This window comes from Myotis myotis, unplaced genomic scaffold (assembly GCF_014108235.1).
Source record: "Myotis myotis isolate mMyoMyo1 unplaced genomic scaffold, mMyoMyo1.p scaffold_m19_p_5, whole genome shotgun sequence".
NCBI lineage: Eukaryota > Metazoa > Chordata > Mammalia > Chiroptera > Vespertilionidae > Myotis > Myotis myotis.
This window is the reverse complement of record NW_023416357.1, coordinates 93,890,905-93,908,407: the sequence shown is the minus strand read 5'-3', so window position 1 is coordinate 93,908,407 and position 17,503 is coordinate 93,890,905. Positions and strand designations below refer to the sequence as shown.

The 17,503-nt window shown below is 41.0% G+C and overlaps 1 protein-coding gene across 9 annotated transcripts in view; it reads right to left on the bottom strand.

Annotated features, from left to right (window-relative positions):
• TXNDC11 (thioredoxin domain containing 11) overlaps positions 1-17,503 on the bottom strand; it is a 70,785-nt gene that overhangs the window by 51,802 nt on the left and 1,480 nt on the right. For 3 of the 9 annotated variants that reach the window (XR_004967807.1, XM_036310968.1, XM_036310971.1), the window contains exons 2-3: positions 8,484-8,700; positions 4,672-4,769 (exon numbers count right to left, since the gene is read on the bottom strand). The exons of 1 other annotated variant lie outside the window; for it this stretch is intronic. Coding sequence is in view for 6 of the 8 variants with exons in the window: in XM_036310968.1 (XP_036166861.1) it covers positions 4,672-4,769; positions 8,484-8,700 (315 nt within the window). In the remaining 2 variants the exon portion in view is untranslated. Of the gene's footprint in view, positions 1-2,014; positions 2,099-4,671; positions 4,776-8,483; positions 8,701-17,503 lie in introns of those variants that run through there. 5 more of the 9 variants (XM_036310969.1, XM_036310975.1, XM_036310974.1 and 2 more) reach the window with 4 other exon arrangements.

Sequence of the window (17,503 nt, the reverse complement as noted above, 5' to 3'; positions counted from 1 at the left end):
GAAGAGAATATTAAAATATTTCTTCTAACTATTTTCCTTTCAATGTGCACAAATTCATGCACTGGGTCACTAGTATTAAATAAAAATAAATAAATATTCACATAGGCACTTACACAAAGGATCATTAATTGAACGTTAAACCCAGTTAAAGCTTTATTACAACAAAAAATTATGTGATGGTACAAGTCAGGGGCCTGTATAAATGATTTTCCATTCCAGCTGTATTAGGGGATGCATAGGAATTTGATTTGGTATTGCTAAGAATACTACTAATATTTGGTTAATCTCCTAATAAGCTGATCAAGAATCCTCAAATGGCTTTCTTTGATTTTGTCCAATACCAAGAGATATTGCTCAAATATAATTGGATGGTATGTGGAGTGGATAGGAAATAGAATGGCATTCAGCAACTCCATAACCATTCTTCTCTCTAAACAGAAATTGACATTAAGCTTACTGTTAATAGCAAGAATAGACAGAGCACAGTTAAGAATTATAAAAATGCCATGGTCATAATAATATAATATTTGATTACAGAAATTAACACAAATATATAATGTGATAAGATAAACACAATTCTTCAGTGTGCACTGCAGAATGATGCAAAGAAATATTAGCATGAAAAAGTAAAAATAGCATTCTACGTGCACAACTGGGAGACAGTTAAGAATTCTATAATTCAAGACTTATTACAACTAATTTATTAATTTTAACGGTTAGTTTAAAAAATCACCATCAGCCCTACCTAGTATGGCTGTGTATAGAGCATTGGCCTGTAGACCAAAGGGTGCCGGGTTCAATTCCGGTCAAGGGCATGTAACTTGGTTACAGCCTCCTCCCCAGCCTGGGTTCTGGTGAGGGCTCATGCAGGAGGCAACCAATTGATGTGTTTCTCTCACATCGATGTTTCTCTCTGTCTTTCCCTCTCTTCTGCTCTCCCTAAAAATCAATGGAAAAATATCCTCAGGTGAGGATTAACAAAAAAATAAAAATTAAAAATAAAACAAAAATAAAAATCACAACCATCAACAACTCCAGCAACCATGAACAATTTTTAAAGGCCTGGCTGGTGTAGCTCAGTGGTTGAGCATCGACCTATGAACCCGGAGATCACAGTTCGATACCCAGTCAGGGCACATGCCTGGATCACGGACTCGATCCCCAGTGCGGGGTGTGCAGGAGGTAGCCAATCAATGATTCTCTCTCATCATTGATATTTCTCTCTCTCTCTCTCCTCTCTGAAATCAATCAAAATATATTTTTAAAAAACAAAAAATAACTTTTAAAGGAAGAAATAAAAAATCATCTGATAACTTATTCAGCAAAAAGGAGGCAACCAATCTGGAAACCTCATCTATTCAAGCAAACAGACTCTGCTGAATTTCCTGGCATGATGTTATAGAGTCCCAGTGACTTGTAATGAGAAGATCCCAGAATGCAGGATGGGGGACATATTTTAGCAACATGCTATAGTCATTGCTGTAGGACAAGCTGACCTAAGGCTGCTGAACTTTATATAGTGTTTTGAGAACTACTGCCTCAGAGCCTTTATAACTAGTATTAATACAAGCCAAAAAAAGTGGAATCTGTGCTCCCTTTGGCCACACATATACTTTAAAAAAAAGTGGAATCTAGTTTCACAAAACAGAAGTCTATTAATTTCTTTAAGCAGCTACAACTAGGTAAGTCATTATACAAACACACACAACACACATAACAGTCTATCCAGTGATGAGACAGACTCAAGGATGACATTTGCAAGCACATTAGCCAAAAAAATCTCAAGACTACCAAATACTCAGAAGAGAGTTTAATTAGAGTAACACATTCATTCATATGTGTTTCATGTAAAATAGAGGGCTTGAAGATTCTTAAATAGAATATGAAAAGGCTACCTTTCAGATATTTCTGTGCCTTAGCACTTACTTCTGTTTTTGAGACATTGGGAATGACTTACCAAGTGAAAATTTAACAGATAAAGATGAGGGGCAAGCACTTCAAGATGAGTACTAACCTCAAAGTCCTCATCTATATAATGAGAGGAATGGACTAGATTTTTCTAAAGTTCCTTCCATGCCTTTTCAATCTTTCTATAAAACTAAGAAAACAAGCAGTGTAAGACAACATTGCAACTCCACATAAACCAAAATGACATTTTGCATTCTATTCAAGGGAATTCTTCTAATTTTAATCAAGTTAAGTCCACCTCTGGGCAACTGGCTTGGTTATATATCGTTGCAAGTCTTTTACTCCCTGCTAGGCATCTGTGTCCTATTTCCTATTTCCAAGAAAAGAAACGCAGGGACCTTCATGAGGCAAGCTCATTATCCATTTGACAGAGCACAGAGTTTTAGAACCTTCAAGCATAGCACCTTATACTTACCTTAAAAAAGAAAAAAGAGCCCTATCTCAAGCATGTCAAACTCAAAGGCTAACACAAGCCAAATAAACAAGGCTTAAGTTTATATGGGCCACAAAAAAACAAAAGCTTCAATTTTCATAGAAACGTAGGTTTATTTTGATAGAGACATGCTGAATACAAAGGGCTAAAATAAATGAGTAATCATTAACATAAAATAATAGAACATTTTAATAAAAATTAGTATTTTTCTTGAACATTAACTTACCAGACACTGAATAACTGCACAAATTAATAAGCATAATGCAAATAAACCTATTTTTCTTGTTCTTCGAAAGCAAAATATTTCCTGTTGTGTACACCAAACAAGTTGATACAAGACTAATGACATGGCAATTGGCTGCTAAAATATTCACTGCGAGTATTAGTGGAGAGAAATGGTGCGTGATTATAGATATCAGTCACTAGCGAACACTGTAGTTCTTTATTAATAATTATGTATAACAGAATACTGAAAAAATTAAGTTACGACACTTTTGTTAAAACATTTCTTACATACCATTATATTGGCTGGGCCGCAAACATATTCGTTGTGGGCCGCATGCAAAACATGAGTTTGCCCTAGCTGGTTTGGCTCAGTGGGTAGAGCATCAGCCTGCGGACTGAAGGGTCCTGAGTTTGATTCTGGTCAAGGGCACATGCCCAGGTTGCGGGCTCAATCCCCAGTGTGGAGCTTGTAGGAGGCAGCCAATCAATGATTCTCTCTCATCATTGATGTTTCTATCTTTCTCTCCCTCTCTGAAATCAATAAAAATATATTTAAAAAAAAAAAAAGAAGGAACTATGAGAAAGTTCCTCAGAGAAAGTATTCATATATCTAGAGGAAAATTTGAAGTTGAAGATGGGGTAGGAGAGTATGTTTTTGCTATTTACTAGCTCCCAAGAAGTAAAATTATGTGCCACACAACATTTTATGTTAAAGTCATGGAAATGTAATGGAATATGACAGATAATCCACAAATGGTAATTTGTTGATGCTTATTATAAATCCCCATTGATTCAGGTCCAAGAAGTTTGGAGGGAGGGAAAAAATAAAATCTAAAAAGTAAAACTCTTACTAATCACATCATTTTTACCCAATTTATCATCATTAACAAACTTTAAGACAACTACATTGAACAAAATCCAGAATCCCATCAAATGTCTTCAAAATCCTTTAAGTCAAATTTTAGACATTACTTAACACCCATAGCAATGGTCAGGCAGTACTCCAAAAACAAGCACCAATATTTTTCTGCAGCAAAATGAATAAACTGGCACCTTAAGTGAAATAAAGACTATAGGCAACCTCTTATTATTTTAGGCCAGATGAATGTATTTGGGGACAAAATTTATGAAGTCTTTAGGTTTCCGGAGCTCTTTGGATTTCAGAATTATGGATACAAAACTATGTACTTGTAGTAATTTTCTTCCCAGTTGAAAAGATGGGAAGATACCCTCTTGATTATGCTATCCTGTCAAGTAACAGGATAAAGACTTTTATGCATTTTTATACCACAAAACACTTTTAGAATATTTGAAATGTATAGCCACACAATGGAATAACTGGTACTATTAAAAACAATGCTTTAGAATATATGTAATGACATGAAAAGTAAGAAAAACCAGTTTAGTCCATCTGTGTGGCTCAGTGGTTGAGCGTGAACCAGAAGGTCACGGTTCGATTCCCAGTCGGGGCACATGCCCGGGTTCCAAGTTCAATTACCAGTAGGGGGCGTAAAGGAGGGAGCCAATCAATGATTCTCTCTCATCATTGATGTTTCTATAGCTCTCCCCCTCTCCCTTCCTCTCTGAAATCAATAAAAAATATATTGAAAAACAAAAAGTTTAGGGAAGAATATTACTACAGGGTAATGTTTTTTTATTTTTAAAGGAGAGGGTGTATTTATAATAATAAAAAGGGTAATATGCTATTAGACCAGACATCATTCCAGACGAAGCCAGGGCTGGAGGGAAGGCAGCTGGGTCCTGGGTGCTGGAGGGGAGCTGGTGCTGGCAGCCGGGGGAAGGAAGAAGACCTACTCTTGCATGAATTTTCGTGCATCAGGCCTCGTGTGTGTGTGTGTGTGTGTATACAGAATATAAATCAAAACACTTAATGATTACATATGGCTGATAAAATATGCAGATCCTTTTTTTTATTTCTGCTTACACATGTTTTCTTAATCTATCTAATATTTTAAATGGAAAAAAAATCACTTCAAAATTGATAAACTTAGTTGGAATTAGAAACATTACTTAAAATGTCTTACCTCCGATGATATAGATATATTACAGGAAAATAAAAGAAATGCTTCTGTTTTCTGCATTTCCCCTGGTTCCACCAACAGTTAATTGCCACAAACAACACCTGCAGAGTCAAAAAAGGTTTCAAATGACTATGAATAACAACTGAAAAACTACGAAGACTTAAAAGATAAACTTGTAGATATGAAATATTCCTCTCTGAAACAGAAAGTGTAAAAAAAAATGTTTCAAGAGTTCAAAGAAGGTCATCACTGACTGCTACAATTAAAAAAAAAAAAAAAGACTCTTATCAATAGTGTCTAGCTAGGACTAAATAATTTGGAGTCTGGCCCAAGAGGAAAATGATTTCCTTTGAATTCTAAAGTGAATGAGCATCAGAGCTTTTCCTAAGCATGATTAACATGAAAACTTGGTAAAAAGATATGTCTTTTGATAGTCAAACTGAGTATCTGAGAATGAAAAAATATACAAATCAAACATCACAAATTTCAAAAGACCATTTTAAATGATTACATTAAAAACTAATAAAAATAACAGATGATTAAGGCTATTTTCTAAAATATAGTACTGAATAGCAAAAATATGGATTAAGTACATATAAGTATATACTTATAGATGGATGTATTTAAGAAGTGTCCCTATGTCTGCAATGTACTTTGAAATGTACCAAAAATAAGATGGATTAATAGTTAAATTGGAGCAAAATTTTTCCAAGTTTGGCAGAATTGAAATTCTGGAATTAAACTGTTGTGAGGCTTTTTTTCCTTGTTGCTATGTGTGTTTTTATTGTGGGGGCTGTCCTACAACAAAAGTAAACACAGGATGGTGTAGAGCGTTTAGCAGTATCCCTAGTCTTTTACCCACTCGATGCCACTAGCGTTCCCCTCTCAAGTACCAAAAACCCCTCTCTGTACATCACCAAAGGTCCCCTGACAGGGGGGTGGGGGAGGGGGGACCAAACTGCCACTAGTTGAGAACCACTGATTAGAGGGATAAGATGAGTAAATACATAATAAAATGTTAACAGTAGAATTTAAGTGGTAGGTATACAGAAAATTCCTTCACCTCTGCTATATGTTTAAAAACTTATAACACTGAAAAAATATGAAGACTATAAAAATTCACTTTTAGATGCCTTATACTTACTAGATAGCAATATTGCTCAAACTTAGTGGAAGCTCTTTATACCTCCTTTTGGAGTCTATGTATGAGAAAGAAAAGCAAAAATATCTTTACGTAAGGTTGACATCTCTTTTTTTTACCCAAATATAAGGCAGAATCTACCATGGTCCCTCATTTTATTAAGCAATGTGGCTCAAAAGATTTTTGCCTGTTTCTGAAAATAAGCCTGCTCCTTTTCCCTACTGAGAACTTGGAAAGGAGCTAGGAAAATTTTGGGGGGAAAAAAACAGTGCCGGTCAATTGTTTATAGCACTATGACCTCAATCATTTGTCCTGTGATGTTTAACAAACTGTTGTGCCCTCTAAGTCTGAGGTCTTGCCTCAGAAGAACAGGAACACCAGCATCAGCTTATAGAACTGTTGTGAGGAACAGCATAGGGCAGTGATAGTGAACCTTTTAAGCTCGGCCTGTCAGCATTTTGAAAAACCCTAACTTAACTCTGGTGCCGTGTCACATATAGAAATTTTTTGATATTTGCAACCATAGTAAAACAAAGATTTATATTTTTGATATTTATTTTATATATCTAAATGCCATTTAACAAAGAAAAATCAACCCAAAAAGTGAGTTCGCGTGTCACCTCTGACACGCGTGTCATAGGTTCACTATCACTGGCATAGGGCTGGGCACTCCCAAATACTATTCCTATGTAACCACTCTAAAGGGCATATTGCTTAAGTTGACAATAAGATAATAAGTGATTGATACCCTAATATATAATATATTCTCTACTTATTCTCTAAATTCAGAAAATTTGGGGAATGATTGGCAATGGGGTGATTTCCTTTATGCTAATATACTACTTGCCTCCAGTGCTCCATTGCACTTCCTATTTCTTCCCTTGAAGTATCTGCCAGTGTGGTTACTATTTGCCATTTGAAAGGGGGAGAGGGTGTAAAGGAAAGACAGGAATAGATCAAATCCATTGACCCACAGTTGGAACACAAAATCATACCCCACCCCAAAGAATCAGTGTTAAGGGAATGAAGAGTTATATTTAAACAGTAATTGGTACTATATTCAGGGATATATAATGGTTTAAAATGCTTTACTAGGCTGAGTAGGAAGCCTAGTCACCATTTAAAACATTGTTTCTAAGAAAAACCAACTGAGAGATCCAAATGAACTTCTGAAACTCAGCTGCCTGCTTAAGTAACGTCAGATCAGTAGGTCCCAGCAGCAGTCTCTTAGAAGTCTGTGGATGCTTTTTAGCGACTTGCAATAACTGGGGAAAGGAGGGAGGGGGCAGTGGGGACAGGAAGGCTACAAGGCATGTGGTGGGTGGTGGGCAGGGACTGTGGTAGATATCTTGCAATGCTCAAAATTGCTCTGCAAGGGAAGATTCATCCCAGAGCAGTTTTAAATGCCCTGCCCAACACTGATGTTGAGGAAAACCCATTTGTTATTATTAGAGCCCAGAACCTAATTCCATTTTATATGTGAAACCAAAACATGGTTTTTGTATACATTGAATTTCTCAGGAAGGCAACTTCTGTGTCAACTGAGGGCAAAAAGTACTCTGTTTGGTTTAAAATTTTACCAAGACCTGTTCACTGTTTAGAAAAATCAAATCACCAAGTGCAATGCCCCCATGGTATCTAAGTCCAACACATACCTTTATCAATCTACATTTGTAACTGTTCCATCCACAGTAACTCTACATAAAGGTACAAGGACCTATTTTGCCCAAGCATTTACAAACTGAAATACATATGATTTTTAATTATACATTACTTTGCTCCCTTCTACCTTTGTTATAAATAGTGCATTAGATGAACTATTTTGAAATTTTATGTGTAGGAAGGTTGCCTTATCTATTAATTCATTTTCAAGGCATAAAAAGGAATAAATATAAAATACTTGTTTTATAAAAAGCAATCAGGATCCACCTGGTTGAAAACCACTGTCACAGATAACTCAAATATTTGCCTATATATCACTCTTACTTATCATAAAGGTTGCATTCATTTATTAAATAGTTGTTAAATACAGTTCTGGTCCAAGTATGGGTATTTAAAAGGTCAGTCAGCTACACTGTAGTCATGATGCATAAATTTCTCCTAAATAAAATACCTAATTAGCAAATACCAAAGAGATAATCAACTAGGACTTTCAGTTCCCCACCTACTTCAGCATGAAAACTAAATAGCATGGCACCTGGGAATGAGCACTGGCTTAGTCACAGGATACAGAATCTGTTCCCCATCCTGCTGCTAACTGATTAGGATCATCACAATCAGAAATCTTTTATTTCTTTATAGAAGGCTTTAGAATTTTAAAAGTGCTCCTGGTAGCCCTAACCGGTTTGGCTCACTGGATAGAGCGTCGGCCTGTGGACTGAAGGGTCCCAGGTTCGATTCCGGTCAGAGGCATGTACCTCGGTTGCGGGCACATCCCCAGTAGGGGTTGTGCAGGAGGCAGCTGATCGATGTTTCTCGCTCATTGATGTTTCTAACTCTCTGTCCCTCTCCTTTCCTCTCTGTAAAAAATCAATAAAATATATATTTTTTAAAAAAGTGCTCCTGGTATTCACCTTGGCAAAATCAGCCAGCTGGTAAGATGTCTCTATAGGGACAATCTGCTCTGCAGCAGAACTGACAGTCATTTGATTCTTAGGCCAAATGTCAGCATTACCTGGTCTGAAAGCTGACTCGCTGCTTGCTCAACTTCTGCCCTGGCAGCAATGGACTGTCCACACCATGGGGCGTAGAAGAACAGAAGCACCACCTCTGAGTGCCGGCGAACAACCTCTGCGTAGTCCAGCTGACCCTGGAAGAGGTCAAGAACCGGAGACCTCGAGGAGAAAAAGCTGACAGGTGGCTTTGCTGGTATTATCACATCTTTTGCTCGACTAAAAAAGAGTAAACACAAATAAGATCACTGAGTTTATTTTCTTCCAACAACAGCTTCACGTGGAAGGAGAATGAAACTTAAATATTCTGCGATAAGGCAATATGTGGCTGAGAAAATGAGAGACATGAAATATATGCTGGAAATTATTCTATAATATTGTCTTCCCACATGTGGAGTGGGAGGGCAGTGGAGAGCAGAGGAGAATGTCTTTGAGTAATCCACATTCTTGCCTCCACACCCAAGATTCACATCATCTCTCTGCAGTCTTGTTCTCCACAGGAGCCACTGATCTCCAGGGCTTCAGAGCCACCACGTAAGCTTGCTCAGAATTAAGGGGAGGGAGCACATGTGGCTACTGCTAATAAGATTTCTATAGGAGCCTAGCTGGTTTGGCTCAGTGGATAGAGGTCAGCCTGCGGACTGAAGGGTCCCGGGTTCGATTCCGGTCAAGGGCATGTACCTCGGTTGCGGGCTCGATCCCCAGTAGGAGATGTGCAGGAGGCAGCCGATCAATGATTCTCTCTCATCATTGATGTTTCTATCTCTCTCTCTCCCTCTCTTTTCCTCTCTAAAATCAATAAAAATATTTTTTTTAAAAAAAGATTTCTATAGGAAATGCTTACAATCAACTCAACTTTGAGAAAACTTAAAAGTGTATTAGCTGGAGTTGGCCTGCACTTATCCAGGGCATTCAGGCAAAAGTAATAACCCAAAAGAAGGCAGAAAAGGATCAAGAAAAAGACAAAAACCAGAAAGTACAAATGGAAAACAAATAGCCAGAAGGTCGACTTAAACCCAACCATATCAACAATTACATTAAATATAAACCATCCAATTAAAAGGAAAAGATTGCCCTGGCCGGTTTGGCTCAGTGGATAGAGCGTCGGCCTGCGGACTGAAGGGTCCCAGGTTCGATTTTGGTCAAGGGCATGTACCTTGGTTGCGGGCACATCCCCAGTAGGAGATGTGCAGGAGGCAGCTGATCAATGTTTCTCTCCCATCAATGTTTCTAACTCTCTATCCCTCTCCCTTCCTCTCTGTAAAAAATCAATAAAATATATTTTTTAAAAAAAAGAAAGCTGGAGTAACTAATTAGGTGAAAGGATAAACAAACGGGGGTATACTCTTACAATTAAATGATATGTACTATATATAACTGGATGAGTCTCAAAATAATGATAATGCATGAAAGAAATCAGACAACTAAAGAATACATATAGGCTAAGCAAAAGTAGCTTTACAGTTGTGACTACATCACTTTATTCTTATATTATTACTAGTGGCCTGGTGCACGAATTCATGCACGTTGAAAGGAAATTAATTAGAAGAAATATTTTAATATTGCTATTTGTCCTTTCTCTATAAGTGTCAACCAAATTCACAATCGACAATGACAGATCGAAACACACGTGCAATTGGCGCCAGCAAGAGCTTTATATGTATTGCGCATGTGTGAGTCAACTTAGTTTTTTATAGATATAGGACAAACTTGCTTAATTAGACCTGCTTTCTGATTTAGCTAAATTTTTTCGAGCCCAGTGAAGCACCCCAACTTCTCTTTCAGGTAATTGTCAGTAACACAGCAGTAAATATCAACACGAAGCAGATTATTATAGGTCCTACAGGGAGAATAAAGGGTAAAATATTTAACTGCAGCAGTAATTGACTATATTCTACGCAATGAGAAAACCTCAAGTCATTTTCAAGGTCTACCATTTCTTACTTCTTTTCAGTAGGGTCAAGTTTCTAAACTTTCTAAATCTCCATTTTGTGGCTAATGAAAAGAAAATAGGATTCCACCGAGTCTCCTATCTACCTATTCCAGGACTTCTGTGAGGATCAAATGAGATGAGGCACGTGAAAATGCTTCACATACATTTGGTTAAAATATAAAATGTTTCCACCTGGCTATAAAGCAAGTTGTGTTCCTGGGCTGAAGAAACTGCAAGGAGGCTAGTCTCTAGGGAGAGGAAATCAGGCATTGCTATGTGACATCATTACCTGGATGGAGGGGAGGACACTTAGTTTATTAGCCTTTTATATATATGGACTAGAGGCCCGGTGCACAAAAATTTGTGCACTCGGGGGGAGGAGGGGGTCCCTCAGCCCGGCCTGTGCCCTCTCGCAGTCTGGGACCCTTCGGGAGATAACGACCTGCTGGCTTAGGCCTGCTCCCGGTGGCAGAGGGCAGGCCCAATCCCTAGGTGCAGCCCCTGGTCGGGCTCAGAGCAGGGCTGATTGGGGAGTTGGGGCGCCACCCCCTGTCATGCACAGAGCAGGGCGGATCGGGAGGTTGTGATATCACCCTCAGTCACACTCAGGGTAGGGCCGACTGGGGGGTTGGGGCACCGCCCCGTCACACTCAAGGCAGGGTCGATGGGGAGGTTGCGGCGCCACCCCCTGTCACGCACAGAGCAGGGCCCATCAGGGGGTTGGAGCGCCGCACCCTGTCACACTCAGGGCAGGGCCGATGGGGAGGTTATGGCTCTACCCCGTCACACACAGAGCAGGGCCCGTGGGGAGCAGTTGGGGTGCCGCCCTCTATCACCCACAGAGCAGGGCCGATCAGGGGGTTGAGGAGCTCCCCACTGTCACTCACAGAGTAGGGCCGATAGGGGAGTTGGGGCACCGCCCCCTGTCACACACAGAGCAGGGCGGATCAGGGGGTTGGGGCACCGCCCCCTGTCACACACAGAGCCACAGGGCGATCAGGGAGTTGGGGAGCTCCCCCCTATCAGGCACAGAGCAGGGCTGATCAGGGGGTTGGGGCACCTTCCCCTGTCAGGAACTGAGCAGGGCAGATAGGGAGGTTGTGGCCCCGCCCCCTGTCACACACAGAGCCGCAGGGCGATCAGAGGGTTTGGGCGCTGCCCCATCACGCTGATCCCGATGCCGGGAGGCCTTGCGGCTCCGCAGATCCCAATGCTGGAAGGCATCTTACCCTTTTACTATATAGGATAGAGGCCTGATGGATGGGTGGGGGCCAGCTGGTTTGCCCTGAAGGGTGTCCCGGATCAGGGTGGGGGTCCCCACTGGGGTGCCTTGCCAGCCTGGATGAGGGGATGATGGCTGTTTGCAGCTGGTCACACTCCCTTCAGGGTGGGGGTTGCCACTGGGGTGCCTGGCCAGTCTGGGTGAGGGGCTGAGGGCTGTTTTCAGGCTGGCGAGTGACTGAAGATCCCAACCGCTCCTTTTTTTTTTTTTTATTCTGGGCCAGCTTTAGCTCTGAGGCTTGGCTCCAGCTCTTAGGCCTCTGCTGCTGAAAGCAGGTATCCGGTTTGTTTGGGTTCTATAATCGAAACACTGTTTCAACTCCAGCTCTGAGATCCCGGCTGGCTGAAAGCAGGTTTCTGGGGTTTGTTTAGCTTCTATATTTGTAACAATGTTTCAAACTGCAAGCTCAGAGGCCGGCAGCGGCAGGCGGGGAATGTTGGAGTCCTCCGTCACTGAAGCAAGCAAGCCTCATGTTCGCTTCAAGCTGCCTGGCTGCTGGCCGCTATCTTGGCTGGCAGTTAATTTGCATATTGCCCTGATTAGCCAATGGGAAGGGTAGCAGATGTATGGCTAATTACCATGTTTCTCTTTTATTAGATAGGATTATACTAAAGGCCTGGTGCACAAAATTCATGCGGGGGGGAGGGGGCGGCTCTTAGCCCAGCCTGTACCCTCTCCAATCCGGGACCCCTCGGGGATGTCTGACTGCCTCTCACAATCCGGGACCGCTGGCTCCTAACCACTCGCCTGCCTGCCTGCCTGATTGCCCCTAATTGCTCCCCTACCAGCCTGATCGCCCCTAACCACCTCTGCCTCACCCTGCACCCAGGACCCAGGATTCCCTCCTTTGGCCGGTCACAGGCACCGGGACCCGGGCTTCCCTCCCTCTGGCTGGCCACAGGCACCCAGGACCCGGGCCGGCTTCGCCGGGGCCGCAGCCACAGGCTCCCTGGACCGTGGGGTGTGCGGCTTGTCCTTCTCCCGGGCCACATGTGCAGGTGCAGCCGCTGGCATCCCGGACCACGGGGCGCGCAGCTTGTCCTTCTCCCAGGCCGCAGACACAGGTGCAGCCGCTTGTGTCCCAGACCATGGGGCATGTGGCTTGTCCCTCTCCTGGGCCGCAGGCACAGGCATAGCCGCTGGCACCCTGGGCCACAGGGTGGGCAGCTTGTCCTTCTCCTGGGCCGCAGCCTGGCTGGTCCCCATTCCTCTCTCACGAGCTCATTTGTGCCTGGCTGGTCCCCATTCCTCTCCCCCCAGTGTTGAATGTCTGAGCCATTACCACATGACAGCGTGAGGGCATGATGACTATTTGCATATTAGCTCTTTAATATATAGGATTACTTTCCATGCAAACAAATGTAAACCTACTTTTGCCCACCCTGTATAATATGAATGCATTTATATGAAATCCCTAAACAGGCAAAGCTAATCTATAATGAAATAATCAGCATCAGTGGTTATCTAGAGTAGAGAGTGGGGTAGAAACTAACTACAGAAAGGTACTGAGGAAATTTTCTCTCAGCTCCCTATTGGTTGCCTTCATAGCTCTTACCAAACTCTGTTAGTTATTTTACCTTTTTATTATTTATCTACTCTACAAGATAGATCATTAACTCCATAAGGGCAAGGACACTATCTTTTACACTGTTAGATCCTCATTGTTTAGTAGCTGCTGTTACTATGAAATTCAGTAACTTGTGAAATGAACAAACCTCCCCTACTTACCTCACCTGAACATATGTGAAAGGAAATGAAACATAAATCCATACAGACATATATTATTAAGAACAGTCTGAAAGAATCAAAGTGTCAGAAGGCCCATTTGCATTACTAGGGATCATTCCAAAGGACACCTAACTTCGCTCTAACTTTACAGGTGTGCAAATGAATTTGATAATCTGATTTCTCAGAAAATAGTCAAGTACAATCAGTCCTCTGTATCTCTGGGTTCCACATCCATGGATTTAATCAATCTTGGATCAAAAATATTCTTTTTAAAAAATATTACATTGTTGCTGATGTTTACTACATAGTTAGGCCTACCATGGTTGTGTCTGTACTGAACATGTATATACTTTTTATCTTATCGTTATTTACTTAACAATACAGTATAACAACTATTTACATAGCATTTACATCGTATTAGATATTATAAGTAATCTAAAGTTACTTAAAGTATATGGAAGAATGTAGGTAGGTTATATGCAAATACTACACCACTTTACATAAAGGATTTGAGCATCCAAGGACTTGGGTATCCGAAGGGGGTCCTGGAATCAAGTCCCTGCACATACCAAAGGAAGACTGTAGTAGGAAGGAGGAATGTGAAGGAAGGTGCTGACAAGTCTGAGATATGCAGCCGATGCAAAAAAGAAACATATCTTCACCCAAGGCCTAGAACTAAGCTACTCTAAGAGCCTTGGGTCATTTAGTATGAGGGAAAGAGTCCCACATTCTCCTTTGCATCTAAAAGGTGTTAACTTCCTGAATTAAGAAGACAGTTTTAAATATATCACTTAACTATTTTAACAAAAAATTATTAACAACATAAATGTGTTAAAAGTTAGAGCAAATCTATTTATTAACTCAAACTAACATTTTAACCTTGCAATCAGGGAGCTTGTCTATGTAAAATATCTTCATAACCTGAAAAATTCAGTCACAACATACAGTCAAACCTCAGTTCTCGAACATCTCCCATCTCAAACAATTTGCTTCTCAACCTGACAACCTTTTCATGCTGATAGCTATATGATGTCACAAGGCTCTCAGGCAACAAACAAAGGAGAGAATGTGTGAGTATGAGTCAGTTTACTAGTGTTAAAATCTCAGAATACTGTGCTGTGAATATTTTCATGGGTTTTTTTTGCTTTTGTTGCTGCTTGTTACTAAATTTTCATTTTTTATTGCACATTTCCTTTTCTTTTTGTTCAATTTTCATTTATATTTCAAGTCCCTTTTGTTTTTAAAGTGTTCATTTATAGACTAGAGGCCCGGTGCATGAAATTTGTGCACTCGCAGGGGTCCCTCAGCCTGGCCTGTGCCCTCTCGCAGTCCAGGAGCCCTTAGGGGATGTCCGACTGTCCGACTCGGAGGAGCGGGCCTCAGCCGGCAGTCAGACATCCTTAGCGCTGCTACGGAGGCAGGAATGCTACCACTGCTGCACTCGTCAGCCATGAGCCCAGCTCAGGGCTTCTGGCTGAGCAGCACTCCCACTGTGGGAGCACACTGACCACCAGGAGGCACCTCCTGCATTGAGTGTCTGCCCCCTGGTGATCAGTGTGCATCATAGCGACTGGTTGTTCCACTGTTTGGTCGATTTGCATATTAGCCTTTTATTATATAGGATCAGACAGTACATTAGACATGTACTCTATATATATATGGCAATATAAAAGGCTAAGCAACCATCTGATCGTCTGACCATCTGGTACCTATGATGCACACTGACCACCAGGAGGCAAACACTCAACACAGGAGCTGCCGAGCTGCTGTGACTTGGCAGCGGCAGTTCTCGGGTAACACACCCTGGAACCAGAGAGGAGGGAGCCAACTCCTCATGGGGCTGCGCTGGGGCACTCTAGGCCCCAAATCTGGTTTATTGCACACTTGCATTTGTGTTCTACACACTGTACGACAGCAACTTTGCAGAGTGCTCTCTCGCACCAGAGACCCCTTAGGGGATATTGGAGAGCCAGTTTCAGCCAATTCCCACAGGCCAGGCCAAGGGACCCACCTGCTGGAGGGACCCTAATCACTCCAAAGATGCCCTTCAAGCCAGCAGAGGAGGGACTGCAGGAGGCTGGCTCCAGGGTGTGACCAACCCATCTTGCCCAGTCCCACCCCACTGGCCACCTTCTAATTAATTTCCTTTCAATGTGCATGAATCCATGCACCAGGTCACTAGTATATATATGAAAGGTTAAAACAGGCAATCATTTGGGGGTCTGAAACGGATTAGTTCAATTTACATTGTTTCTAATGAGAAAAAATGACTCAATTTTTGAACAGCCTTCTGAGTTTCCACTGTAATTCAATAAAATGTTCATTGAGCAAACCTTATTGTGCTGCAGGCACTGGACTAGATACCAAAGTGAGTAAAGATATGTCCTCCAGGGGCTTATTTTTCTCAGGGAGGAAGGCAAGCAAACAATCAAATATGTAAATAACAAACAATAAAAACACAAAATGATCACTGCTATATGGGAAATTTAACTAGTAAAAGTGGTTATCTTTTTAAGCTGAGATCTGAATGATAAGACAGCATGCAGAGTCATAAAAGTGCTGTGTTGCAACAGTGACACATTTTCAAGAATTCCAAAATTCTGCTCTTTGGAGGTATTATTTTTCTACTATTTTAGTTGCATGTTAAGTGTTAAATAACATAATCTGAGGGAAAATATATGTCTATGATGGCCAAGCAAAGGATAATTATCAACGTAATACTGCAGCTTTGCATGTTCAGAGTAAACACACCAGATAAGACACGTGGCACATCAAAAAACAAACATTAACCAGGGAAGAGAGACATATGCTTCTGCTCCATCAGACACATTCACAAGTTTCTATTTAACTCTTAAATTTGCTAAACATTTTTTGAGAAACTATACATAGATCAAATATTTCCTGCAGCTTTCAAGTCTAAGTCTCAGGTACAAAAAACTCAAGACTTGATTGCAAACAAGAAGGCCTGTTGCAACTCCCGATTATATATAAAAAATAAATAAATAAATACACACACACACACACACACACACACACACACACACACACATACACACACACACAATATTTTCCTCCAAATCAGGGTAAAAGGAAAGTGAGCAGGAGGAAGTCATGGAGAGTCAATGCATAGAAAGGCACACAGGATAGAGGTTAAATGCCCAGAAATAAAGAATTATTAGTTGCGTTTCAACCCCAAATCAACCTCTCTTATGTTATCTGGTTTGAACTCAGCTAAGCAACAGACACTGAAGAGGGTTCTCCCTTATTTCAGGTCTGGAGCTATTAACAACAATTAAATTTTAAAAATGTTACTCTTCATTAAGCCTCTGTCTTCATTAACACAAAAATCTTAAAAGTAACACAGAAAAAGAGGGCCAGAAATATGCAGGTCAGTTGTACAGTGAAAATATAGTATCATGACACCATTCAATCAAATCAAATAGGACTCTAAAAAAAATCAATCTGAGTCTATTAAAAGCCTGTCACATCTGCCAGTGGCACGGCAAGGAGCTGGACAGACAAGCTGTGGCTCTCTCTCCTAGCTGAAGCAGGCAGGGATCTTGTTCTGTCTGCTCTAGTAACTGGATTTACACTCTTCCTTCTTCCTGAAATTTGAAAGGCCTTTCCTACCTAGCAAGTCATTATTTCTATAGACAGATAAACTAATGTCACTAAGTTCCCCAGCCTTTGAGGGGGGAAATACCACTCTTGGCAATTTGAACCCATATGCCACCTTGCAATTATTCTACCTTGTAAAATATTTTGCACATTTTCCTTGATGAAGGAAGTTATTGATAAAGAGCAAGGTTAAGAGCCTAGATTAGAACCTGACAATAAAGGATTAATTGGTGGATGTGATTTGTCGCAAGTTTCTGTAACATGACCAAGGCTCAAGTCCTTTATCTATAAATTAGAAGGACAAGAAAGAGCAGATCCAGACTTTACTGAGAATTGAAATTTAAATGATCCACACTAGGCCCTCAGATTCTGCAGTATATTAATATTAATAAATGCATTCTTGTAAGCTGTAGTTATCAAGCAGGCACTTCTGTTCGGGGGGGGGGGGGGGGGGACATCTG